Here is a 13,799-nt window from a genome sequence, read left to right on the forward strand (position 1 = left end):
GAGAGAGAGAGAGAGAGAGAGAGAGAGAGAGAGAGAGAGAGAGAGAGAGAGAGAGAGAAGGGGGATAGAGAATGAAGGAGGGAGGGAGGGAAGAGAGAAAGAGATAGGATGAGTGGGTAAGAGAGAGAGAGGAAGGGAAGAAGGGAGACTAAGGGAAAGAGAGAGGGGGAAGAGAGGGGGGAGAAGGAAAGATAGAGGGAGAGAGATAGAGACAGTGAAGGAGAGAGAGAGTGCAAAAGAGAGAGAAGGAATGAGAGGTAGGAAGAGAGAGAGAGAACGCTAGATCAAACGACTCTCAACCGATGCAGATGAAGGAATGTGTGGACTAAACAGAAGAGGAGGAAATCGCTTCAACAATGAAATATACATGAGCGTTGGTTCTGTGGGTGTCCAGAGGCCCTATTATTTAACTACCACTGTTTTAATGCTCTCCATGATGTAAAGAAACAGAGTCTACAAACTTCCCCCATGCACAAACACCCAGAGACACACTTATTCATGAATTAGATGAAGTGTTGATGATCACTGACTATGGGGTTGTATTTGCTCACTAGATGTATTTGTTGACTTGGTCAGTCAGCTATGTTATGTATTCAGAGCCCATACCTCTCCTCGTCCATACCTCTCCTCGTCCTCTCCCCAAAACACTGTGCCTCCAGCTATGGACTCTCTCCTCCCTAAGGAAATAATACTAAATGTATAAAACATACGGCAGCAAAACAAGTATTTGAAGGTCTGTTTTTCTTCCCTTTGTCAACCAAACAGGCTACATACCGAATAGGCCTTCCCTGGGTTTTGCAGTTGTTTATGTGTATTAGGGAGTGCATGAATGTTCGATATCTGAGAAATAATAAAGTTGTTTGTTGGAAGGCATCTTGGGACAAAAACAAAAAGGTATAAATCTGAAGATAGCTTCCCTATCTGATACAAGTATATTGACTATACATATACAGCAGGTGTCCCCAATTACATTGAGCATTGGGGGCAATTTTTCCTTGAGTGGATGGTCGGTGGGCCGGAACATAGTTGTACTGTAAATAATTTGTACACTGCAAACTGACTGTAAAAATCCCAAACAGATATAGTATCTTTACAAAAACAGAATCATTTAAAACCTTACATTAGGAAACGATCACATATGCCTCTACATTTGTGCGTGGGAATACTTGGGAAGAGGTTTCCTAAATTAAAATAACTTTGGGCTGATTTCCTGGTAATTTTATAGTCTTTCATGTCCAACAACAAAGATTATTGCTCCGAAAACTTGGGGGGGCCAAATAAAATCACCCCAACATGTACAGTAACTTCATATGGCATACATGTTGTAGCAAATCTCCATAATGTCATCTGGCTGCATCATGCATGGCATAAGGTCATAGGTCATCTCAATGGCATCAGCCTGAGATAACTGAGCCTCAGACACTGTCTGCCTCCATTGAAAGTACTGACAGGCGAGAAATAACACTGGAGCTTAACGTTCTCCTACAGTATTCATCTTGGTGGCAGATGACTGAACGTTTTCATGCCAAGCTCTGGGCCTTAGCCATGGATAAAATAAACATGTTTAAGAGATTATGCACTGCTAAATTAAACAGAGACTTAGCGAGGTGTGGTTTTACACCTCTATAAGGAATGTCTCACTTCATGGACAGGCTCCAGGGAAAATTAGGGCGAAAGGCCTCCTCGTCCATGACGCTTTCCTGCCTGCTGCTTTTGGGTTCCATGTAGAACCCTCTGTTCTACATGGAACCCAAAAGGATTCTGCCTGGAACTAAAAATGGTTATTCAAAGGGTTATCCTATGGGGACAGCCAAATAACCCTTTTAGGTTCTAGATAGCATTTCTTTAGGTTCTAGATAGCATTATATCACATATAGTATAATCTCCTGGGATGCAGCCCTTTCAGATGTTACAGGCTGACAGTGCCATTACCAGCGTACAGTCACATGGTCTCTCTGTGTTCTACGCTTGTTGGATTGGGTTGATCTGGGCTGGGTCCACTCCTTCCCTGGCTGTCTCCATCAGAGTTAGTGTTTGTCCCTATGTTAGGTCCCTAAACCTAAGTTTAGTATTATATCCAGCATGGTTTGTCCCCTCTCATGACTTCTCTTTTTGGGCAGTTGGATTGGGCTGGGTCCAGTCCTCTGCTGGCTGGTTTGTCCCATCTCAGGTCTTCTCTTTTTGGGCAGTTGGATTGGGCTGGGTCCAGTCCTCTGCTGGCTGGTTTGTCCCATCTCAGGTCTTCTCTTTTTGGGCAGTTGGATTGGGCTGGGTCCAGTCCTCCGCTGGCTGTCTCCTGTAACACCACAACCCTCACTCTCAATCCGGCCTAAGTCCTCCCCTGCAGTTGAACTTCCACTCTCAGACTGTGTTGTGATTCCTTATAACAACACCTTCACTGGGCCACTCTACAGCCTACAGTCAGACAAAGTCCCCATTTCACAGTAAATCTTGTGGCTGGCTGTGATGGTGCTATGCTTTGAAGTGTTGAGTCTGTGTCGTCATTAGCGTGTGGCAGCCGGTGTTCGGCTGTGAGGAGAGAGAGAGTAGTGGGCAGGTTACACGTAGTTGAACGGTAGATCAGGCATAGATCCTTGTCTGCCTGCCTCTACCTGCTGTTTAACTTCTGTGTGGAGGCAGTGGTAGTTCACCAGACAGGAACTTTATGGCTTTTCTTCAGACTCACTTTCCCATTGATTGGTGGGGCGCGATTGGAGGTATGGCCTGAACTCGTGCAGTCTTGTTACGTAAATGAGGTCTTATAATCAAGCCAAATTAATTATAATTCTATGTCCACACTTCAGTTGTGGTTTAGTCAAAAGTAATACAAAACAATTTGGCAAGTGACTCAAATGCCTTGTTCCAGTCACTGCATGATTTGTGAAATATAACTTTACATTGAGTAATGTTGAGATAATTTTGAATAGATACAGTGGATGTCCAAGAATCCCCAGTGATCTATTTTACTTGATTCCTAAAATCATGCTGCTCTCTAGTGGTCAGATGATGTAAGCAGAGGTGAGTCATTATTTCATCTGTTCTCTGAAACGCTCACCTGGGCGAATAAATGTTGGCTTGAATTATGAGCCAAATAAATGACGGGGAAACTGGCCAGTACCTTACACTGCGTAAAATGGACTACATGTAAGTCAGAATATCTTTAATGATAAGAAGTAAAAGCTCAGTATTGAGAAGTCAGAATAAAAACAGAGCTTGACCTGTCTTGATTAGTCAGCTCTGGAAGGTCATGGATCTTTACACATGGTAGTAGACCCTAATACCTTGTCTAATGTACTCATGTCACGCCCCAGTTCAGCTCAGCAGGCAATCTACTCCAAACATGTAGGTATTAGGCCTATAACCTAGTTCATACATTTTAAAAACGTCTTAATAAGAATGATAGACTATAAAGTTAATGGAGTCTGTATTCATACAATCATCAATTAAGGATCAAATATCAAATCAAACTTCAATTCAAACTTTATTTGTAGGACATTTCAAATAGTCACACACTTAAAACAATAAAAGAGATCAAATGTTATCAAAGAACATAAAAGACAAGCGTCATTGATTAAAGGCTGTATGACAAATTAGATTTTAACACCTCAAGCAGTTTCATAGTACAGTGCAAAGTTCCATATAAAACACGGATAATAAAACGTGTAAAAAGTATGATACGGCTACAATTGATTTAAGAAATAAACAGTAGCTTTGCTCTCAAATTCCCAATGCTAGGCCCCTTGATTTCTCATAGTTTTAATGTCTGAAACTGGTACTGCCACAGTTACTGTCTCTGTAGTCCTGGCAACAAACTGCACTTTACAGATCATTCCCATCTTCACTTGATACGACTAACAGCTGTTTAGGGGGCAGGCAAATAATGTCTGAGCTCACTGTAAATTCAACACTGGTCACATTCTTATTCTCACTCTGATCAATGGCATGTAAGTACTTGGTACCATCAGGACCTGCATCTACAGTGCCTTCAGAAAGTATTCACACCCCTTGACATTTTCCACATTTTGTTGTGTTACAGACTGAATTTGAAATGGATTAAATTGAGATTTTTGGTCACTGGCCTACACACAATACCTTAATGTCAAAGTGGAATTATGTTTTTAGAAATGTTTACAAATAAATTAAACTCCTAAAGCTGAAATGTACAATGAGGGAAAAAAGTATTTGATCCCCTGCTGATTTTTTACGTTTGCCCACTGACAAAGACATGATCAGTCTATAATTTTAATGGTAGGTTTATTTGAACAGTGAGAGACAGAATAACAACAACAAAAATCCAGAAAAACGCATGTCAAAAATGTTATAAATTGATTTGCATTTTAATGAGGGAAATAAGTATTTGACCCATTCTCAATCAGAAAGATTTCTGGCTCCCAGGTGTCTTTTATACAGGTAACGAGCTGAGATTAGGAGCACACTCTTAAAGGGAGTGCTCCTAATCTCAGTTTGTTACCTGTATAAAAGACACCTGTCCACAGAAGCAATCAATCAATCAGATTCCAAACTCTCCACCATGGCCAAGACCAAAGAGCTCTCCAAGGATGTCAGGGACAAGATTGTAGACCTACACAAGGCTGGAATGGGCTACAAGACCATCGCCAAGCAGCTTGGTGAGAAGGTGACAACAGTTGGTGTGATATTTCGCAAATGGAAGAAACACAAAAGAACTGTCAATCTCCCTCGGCCTGGGGCTCCATGCAAGATCTCACCTCGTGGAGTTGCAATGATCATGAGAACGGTGAGGAATCAGCCCAGAACTACACGGGAGGATCTTGTCAATGATCTCAAGGCAGCTGGGACCATAGTCACCAAGAAAACAATTGGTAACACACTACACCGTGAAGGACTGAAATCCTGTAGCGCCCGCAAGGTCCCCCTGCTCAAGAAAGCACATATACAGGGCCGTCTGAAGTTTGCCAATGAACATCTGAATGATTCAGAGGAGAACTGGGTGAAAGTGTTGTGGTCAGATGAGACCAAAATCGAGGTCTTTGGCATCAACTCAACTCGCCGTGTTTGGAGGAGGAGGAATGTTGCCTTTGACCCCAAGAACACCATCCCCACTGTCAAACATGGAGGTGGAAACATTATGCTTCAGGGGTGGTTTCTGCTAAGGGGACAGGACAACTTCACCGCATCAAAGGGACGATGGACGGGGCCATGTACCAACAAATCTTGGGTGAGAACCTCCTTCCCTCAGCCAGGGCATTGAAAATGGGTCGTGGATGTGTATTCCAGCATGAAAATGACCCAAAACACACGGCCAAGGCAACAAAGGAGTGGCTCAAGAAGAAGCACATTAAGGTCCCGGAGTGGCCTAGCCAGTCTCCAGACCTTAATCCCATAGAAAATCTGTGGAGGGAGCTGAAGGTTCGAGTTGCCAAACGTCAGCCTCGAAACCTTAATGACTTGGAGAAGATCTGCAAAGATCTGTCTGTCACTGTTCAAATAAACCTACCATTAAAATTATAGACTGATCATGTCTTTGTCAGTGGGCAAACGTACAAAATCAGCAGGGGATCAAATACTTTTTTCCCCTCACTGTATTGAGTCTATAAGTATTCAACCCCTTTGTTATGGCAAGCCTAAATAAATTCAGGAGTAAAAATTTGCTTAACAAGTCTCACAATAAGTTGCATGGACTCACTTTATGTGCAATAATAATAGTGTTTACCTGGGGCGGCAGGTAGCTTAGTGGTAAAGAGTGTTGTGCCAGTAACTGAAAGGTTGCTGGTTCTAGTCCCTGAGCCGACTAGGTGAAAAATCTGTTGATGTGCCCTTGAGCAAGGCACTTAACCCTAGTTGCTCTGGATAAGAGTGTCTGCTAAAAATGTACATGTTTAACATAATTTTTCAATGACTACCTCATCTCTGTCATCAAAGTCATTTGGCCAGACCATGCTCTTAACCTCTTGGGCAGTTAAAACCTTTCTCATTAAAGATGCAATATGCAGAAATCGCTCTGCCATTTCCTGGTTGCTGAAATTCTAATAGTTAGCCTATTTTCAGTTTATTTTACAAAACAAGCAGTCATTGTGTAGAGAATCATTGTACCATCTAAACCATTGTGAAATATATTTTCCATAACCCAAGATAATGTATTTTCAGCTTGGTGTACAAAACTGAAAGTAAAAGACACAACAATTAACCTTAAGAAGGGAAAGCATTGAAAACATTGCACATAGAACATATCTACTGCTTCTGAGACTTGCTTTCAATGAGAATGACAGATCTATAACTTACATTTCTATGTGAATTTGGTTGGGTCGCCCAAAAGTTACATATTGCAGGTTTAACTGAACTGAAATGCTGTGATTGTTGGTCTTCTGTTTACCTATGATCTCGCTCAAACGGAAAGCATCAGAAACCATATACTGTACCATAGTCTAAAGAGCATTTATTCAAGAGCTACGGAGGTGCAAATTTGGTGTGCAATACAGTTTTCCATACAACCTTGCAAAGCTCTCACAGAACTGCTGCAAGTGGCGATGACCCTCTCCAACTCGCTCCATTGTGAAACATCTTGTACTGTACATGACAAAATGGGTCCAGCAATCATAATGGGCATCCTCCATAAGTCCCTTAATAAGGAGTAAACGCATGTCAAATTTGTCCATTCTTGTGCATTGAAATGAGAAGACCCTGATGAGAGTTTAGTGGGAAGTTGGCCCATGTCTGCAAGTGCTTTCAGTGCATCAACTTTAAGCTGAATATTCTTGAATATTCTATCATCCAGCACACCAATATTCTTTCAGATGGTAAAAACTTGTTTTGCTGTCACCAGTAAAAGACTACGCATAGGGTCCACTACATTTCATTTTAGCAGACGTTGTTATCCAGACAACTAGCGTTAAGTGCCTTGCTCAAGGGCACATCGGCAGATTTATCACCTAGTCAACTCGAGGATTCAAACCAACGACCTTTCAGTTACTGGCCCAATGCTCTTAACCGCTAGGCTACCTGCTGCACACTACAGCCATGTACTGTATATGGCCATTTAAATACTGCAGCTCAGAGAATCAGTTTGAGTCTTTATTGTTGTTTCCCTCTCTGCCTTGGTCTTCGTCTGTGTCCACACTCTCTTCCATTTTGTGAACTTCATTCTGACGTTGCAGTACATGGTTGTCCGTCCAGTGCATGATGGAATAATCTGCTTTTCACCCCATTTCCATGGAAATGTCTGTAGGCATTTGTTGCAACCAGTGGGAGCTTGACCTGAGTCTGTGTTGTTGAACAGATAAAAAGATGGTGGTGAAATCCCAAGTTGGCTACATGAAAGAAAGAAAACATCACACTAACAAAAAACTTTTCAAATAAAAGTTTCTAATAGAATTACATTGAAAATAAGTATTGTGGATCTGTGCACCTACAGTTGAAGTTGGAAGTTTACATACACCTTAGGCAAATACATTTAAACTCAGTTTTTCACAATTCCTAACATTTAATCCTAGTAAAAATTCCCTGTCTTAGGTCAGTTAGGATCACCACTTTATTTTAAGAATGTGAAATGTCAGAATAATAGTAGAGATAATTATTTATTTAAGCTTTTATTTCTTGCATCACATCCCCAGTGGGTCAAACGTTTACATACACTCAATTAGTATTTGGTAGCATTGCCTTTAAATTGTTTAACTTGGGTCAAACGTTACGGGTAGCCTTCCACAAGCTTCCCACAATAAGTTGGGTGAATTTTGGTTAAAGATATTCTGACTTACATGTACACACTCGGAAACAGTCAATTTTACGCAGTGTAAGGTACTGGGCAGTTTCGAATACCAGCTGTTTTACTTTTAAAACCCATAATCAAGGTTGTTTAATACAACAGATAACTAACATACCTTTTACAAGTGATTTAGAGAACAGCAAAAACGTACTTTGGAACATACAATTTTAATCTTGATTGAATGTTACTCCTGAGTTTAATCTGTTTATGGTCTCTAACTTGATTACATATACAACTTGTTTTTCTCTCTAGCCTGCCAGGCAACATAGTCAACTTCTCCAAAAGGACAGTCTTTCTAAATGTCAAAGGTAAGCTACACAAAACAAAAACAAGGTAGGATAAACAAAACAAAAACAACAACAAATAAGCCTGTAATAAACATGAGAGGTGTGGTTGAGTTAATAACTTTATCCTTTATGACCACATGACTACCTAGAATGACATTATAAGGATCAGCAAGGTAAAAGGTATATTCCTTGCTGATAGACCCTGTCAGCATAATAAAAGATAAATGCCTTTACAGGAACAATAAATATGACACAACATTTTCTAGTGGACTTCCTGTCAGAGTTCAAGGTGAAAGTTGTGGGTACCATTACACAGAAAACAGCAGGTTTTAAAGGGGCAGTCCAGGATTGTTTCATACATTTTTGGACTTTTAAATGAATGACGTATAGCAATTGATTCTATTTTACATGAAGTTTTCATTATTTCAATTCATAGGATTCATACAATACATTTATATATATATATATATACAGTTGAAGTCTGAAGTTTACATACACCTTAGCCAAATACATTTAAACTCAATTTTTCCACAATTCCTGAAATGTAATCCTAGTTAAAATTCCCTGTCTTAGGTCAGTTAGGATCACCACTTTATTTTAAGAATGTGAAATGTCAGAATTATAGTAGAGAGAATGATTTATTTCAGATTTTATTTATTTCATCACATTCCCAGTGGGTCAGAAGTTTAGCTCGCACACGCTTTTTCTATAGGATTGAGGTCAGGGCTTTGTGATGGCCACTCCAATACCTTGACTTTGTTGTCCTTAAGCCATTTTGCCACAACTTTGGAAGTATGCTTGGGGTCATTGTCCATTTGGAAGACCCATTTGTAACCAAGCTTTAACTTCCTGACTAATGCCTTGAGATGTTGCTTCAATATATCCACATTATTTGCCTTCCTCATTATGCCATCTATTTTGTGAAGTGCACCAGTCCCTCCTGCAGCAAAGTACCCCCACAGCATGATGCTGCCACCCCTGTGCTTCACGGTTGGGATGGTGTTTTTCGGCTTGCAAGCAACCCTGTTTTTCCTCCAAACATAATATTGGTCATTATGGCCAAACAGTTATATTTTTGTTTCATCAGACCAGAGGACATTTCTCAAAAAAGTACGATCTTTGTCCCCATGTGCAGTTGCAAACCGTAGTCTGGCTTTTTTATGGCGGTTTTGGAGCAGTGGCTTCTTCCTTGCTGAGCGGCCTTTCAGGTTATGTCGATATAGGACTCGTTTTACTGTGGATATAGATACTTTTGTACCTGTTTCCTCCAGCATCTTCACAAGGTCCTTTGCTGTTGTTCTGAGATTGATTTGCACTTTTCGCACCAACGTACATTCATCTCTAGGAGACAGAACGTGTCTCCTTCCTGAGCGGTATGACGGCTGCGTGGTCCCATGGTGTTTATACTTGCGTACTATTGTTTGTACAGATGAAGGTGGTACCTTCAATGATGAACCAGACTTGTGGAGGCCTACAATTTTATTTCTGAGGTCTTGGCTGATTTCTTTTGATTTTCCCATGATGTCAAGCAAATAGGCACTGAGTTTGAAGTTAGGCCTTGAAATTCATCAACAGGTACACCTCCAATTGACTCAAATGATGTCAATTAGCCTATCAGAAGCTTCTAAAGCTATGACATCATTTTCTGGAATTTTCCAAGCTGTTTAAAGGCACAGTCAACTTTGTGTATGAAAACATCTGACCCACTGGAATTGTGATACAGTGAATTATATGTGAAATAATCTGCCTCTGAACAATTGTTGGAAAAATTACTTGTGTCATGCACAAAATAGATGGTTGAGTGGTTGAAAAACGAGTTTTAATGTATTTTTTTTATTTTTTATTTTTTTGTGTAAACTTCAGACTTCAACTGTATATTGAAGTATACAGTGGGGAGAACAAGTATTTGATACACTGCCGATTTTGCAGGTTTTCCTACTTACAAAGCTTGTAGAGGTCTGTAATTTTTATCATAGGTACATTTCAACTGTGAGAGACGGAATCTAAAACAAAAATCCAGAAAATCACATTGTATGATTTTTAAGTAATTAATTTGCATTTTATTGCATGACATAAGTATTTGATCACCTACCAACCAGTAAGAATTCCGGCTCTCACAGACCTGTTAGTTTTTCTTTAAGAAGCCCTCCTGTTCTCCACTCATTACCTGTATTAACTGCACCTGTTTGAACTCGTTACCTGTATAAAAGACACCTGTCCACACACTCAATCAAACAGACTCCAACCTCTCCACAATGGCCAAGACCAGAGAGCTGTGTAAGGACATCAGGGATAAAATTGTAGACCTGCACAAGGCTGGGATGGGCCACAGGACAATAGGCAAGCAGCTTGGTGAGAAGGCAACAACTGTTGGCGCAATTATTAGAAAATGGAAGAAGTTCAAGATGACGGTCAATCACCCTCGGTCTGGGGCTCCATGCAAGATCTCACCTCGTGGGGCATCAATGATCATGATGAAGGTGAGGGATCAGCCCAGAACTACATGGCAGGACCTGGTCAATGACCTGAAGAGAGCTGGGACCACAGTCTCAAAGAAAACCATTAGTAACACACTACGCCGTCATGAATTAAAATCCCGCAGCGCACGCAAGGTCCCCCTTCTCAAGCCAGCGCATGTCCAGGCCCGTCTGAAGTTTGCCAATGACCATCTGGATGATCCAGAGGAGGAATGGGAGAAGGTCATGTGGTCTGATGAGACAAAAATAGAGATTTTTGGTCTAAATCCGCTCACCGTGTTTGGAGGAAGAAGAAGGATGAGTACAACCCCAAGAACACCATCCCAACCGTGAAGCATGGAGGTGGAAACATCATTCTTTGGGGATGCTTTTCTGCAAAGGGGACAGGACGACTGCACCGTATTGAGGGGAGGATGGATGGGGCCATGTATCGCGAGATCTTGGCCAACAACCTCCTTCCCTCAGTAAGAGCATTGAAGATGGGTCGTGGCTGGGTCTTCCAGCATGACAACGACCCGAATCACACAGCCAGGGCAACTAAGGAGTGGCTCCGTAAGAAGCATCTCAAGGTCCTGGAGTGGCCTAGCCAGTCTCCAGACCGGAACCCAATAGAAAATCTTTGGAGGGAGCTGAAAGTCCGTATTGCCCAGCAGCCCCGAAACCTGAAGGATCTGGAGAAGGTCTGTATGGAGGAGTGGGCCAAAATCCCTGTTGCAGTGTGTGCAAACCTGGTCAAGACCTACAGGAAACGTATGATCTCTGTAATTGCAAACAAAGGTTTCTGTACCAAATATTAAGTTCTGCTTTTCTGATGTATCAAATAATTATGTCATGCAATAAAATGCAAATTAATTACTTACAAATCATACAATGTGATTTTCTGGATTCTTGTTTTAGATTCTGTCTCTCACAGTTGAAGTGTACCTATGATAAAAATGACAGACCTCTACATGCTTTGTAAGTAGGAAAACCTGCAAAATCGGCAGTGTATCAAATACTTGTTCTCCCCACTTTATGTTAGGCTATCAATGAGTATGGCTAAGCTATTATTCATGGTGCCAGTAAATTGAAGTTGAACATCGCCAAATGCATCAGTTTAATTATCCCTAAATGTGCAATATAAAAAGTATTGTGCCTATAATTTTTTTAATGAAACCCTGGCTGGCTGTTGATGTCCTAGGTCAGGGCTCTCCAACCCCAGTTGTAACTAACCTGATTCAGTTTATCAACCAGCTAATTATTGAACAGGGTTGGAGAGGCCTAGGCAGTAGATCGTAAGCAGCATCCCCGCTAAACGTTTTGGAAATGGCAAGTTCACTTTCTCATCCATAAACAAAGTCAAGTGCAAATACAGTTCAGTAGCTCAAATCAGCAGGATGTCTACCATGGATCGCTAAAATAATTATTATGATCACACTTCATCAATTTAAATATTATGGAGACACTTGGCAGCCAAGCACGAGTTATCAGTGTAGCCCAGGGGTTCTTAAACTTTTTCAGCCTGGGACCCAAATGAGAAATTCTGTGGAAACCATGTGTTTGATGTATTTGATACCATTCCACCTATTCGCTCCAGCCATTAACATGAGCCCGTCCTCCCCAATTAAGGTGCCACCAACCTCCTGTGAACAGAACACACACAGGCTCAGTTTTAGAGAGTGCTACCCTAAGTAACAGTACAGATGAAAAATTATTAGGCCTACTGTAGAAATTATTGTTGAAAAAAAGTCTAGGTTGGAACTGTTGCTGTTAAAATACAATAAATAATTGTTATTCTGAACTGGAATAATCTGATTGATCACATCTATATATCTATACAACAGATATAGACCAGAACACACACACACACACACACACACACACACACACACACACACACACACACACACACACACACACACACACACATTCCTAATGAGAGGTGTGTGGCTGGTTGAAGTTTTCAACAAGCAGGTGTATTCTGGGCTCAGTTTTTGACAGTGCAACCCTGAGGTCATGCTCAGCATTGAGTCTGTTTCTGTACTTGTTTTTTAAGTATGCTAGAGTTGAGAACCCTTCACTTCAAGGATGCTGACCTTCTAGGCAGAGTTGCAAAGAAAAAGCCATATCTCAGATTGGCCAATAAAAAGAAAAGATTAAGATGGGCAAAAGAACACAGACACTGGACTTTTTCTTTGCAACTCTGCCTAGGTCAGCATCCCGGAGTCGTCTCTTCACTGTTGACATTGAGACTGGTGTTTTGTGGGTACTATTTAATGAAGCTGCCAGTTGAGGACCTGTGAGGCGTCTGTTTCTCAAACTAGACACTCTAATGTATTTGTCCTCTTGCTCAGTTGTGCACCGGGGCCTCCCACTCCTCTTTCTATTATGGTTAGAGCCAGTTTGCGCTGTTCTGTGAAGGGAGTAGTACACAGCGTTGTACGAGATCTTCAGTTTCTTGGCAATTTCTCGCATGGAATAGCCTTCATTTCTCGGAACAAGAATAGATTGACGAGTTTCAGAAGAAAGTTATTTGTTTGTGGCCATTTTGATCCCGTAATCGAACCCACAATTGCTGATGCTCCAGATACTAAACTAGTCTCAAGAAGGCCAGTTTTATTGCTTCTTTAATCAGCACAACAGTTTTCAGCTGTGCTAACATATTTGCAAAAGGGTTTTCTAATGATCAATTAGCCTTTTAAAATTATAAACTTGGATTAGCAAACACAACGTGCCATTGGAACACAGGACTGATGGATGCTGATAATGGGCCTCTGTACGCCTATGTAGATATTCCATTAAAAATCAGTCGTGTCCAGCTACAATAGCCATTTACAACATTAACAATGTCTACACTGTATTTCTGATCAATTTTATGTTATTTTAATGGACAAAAAAGTTGCTTTTCTTTCGAAAACAAGGACATTTCTAAGTGACCCCAAACTTTTGAACGGTATTGTAGGTTTGTGGTGCCAAACTGGATCAGAACATCTACTGCTTTCTCAGCCAGGCAGGAGACCGCTTCCTTCTGTAGATGAGCAACCCAGAACTGTGTGAGTGTGTTTGCCTCAAAAAGCAGCTTGCTTGTAGTGTCACTAAGGCCTCCATCTCTGGCAGACTTAGTCCTACGTCTGATGAGGAAACAGCTTGAAAGGGATACCTCACCCATTTAAGTTTTTGAGATCTCTGTGGGTTAGGGAAATACCGGTCAAAGTTCTGGTGCAGGCTGGCCATGTGTTCAGCCATGTCCTTCTTCACAGCTTCACACAGGGGGGAATCTATCTGCTGCATGTGAGCTGACAGAACAGGGAACAT

The 13,799-nt window shown here is 41.2% G+C and overlaps 1 protein-coding gene across 1 annotated transcript in view; it reads right to left on the reverse strand.

Annotated features, from left to right (window-relative positions):
- Positions 1-13,799, reverse strand: part of col24a1 (collagen type XXIV alpha 1 chain) — a gene marked incomplete at its 5' end in the record, with an annotated part of 140,131 nt that extends 126,332 nt beyond the window's left edge. The window contains one exon of the mRNA XM_084163896.1: positions 13,650-13,799. Within this exon, the coding sequence (XP_084020022.1) occupies positions 13,650-13,799 (150 nt within the window). The remainder of the gene's footprint in view (positions 1-13,649) is intronic.

This window comes from Coregonus lavaretus, assembly GCF_964263955.1.
Source record: "Coregonus lavaretus genome assembly, chromosome: 6".
Taxonomy (NCBI): Eukaryota; Metazoa; Chordata; class Actinopteri; order Salmoniformes; family Salmonidae; genus Coregonus; species Coregonus lavaretus.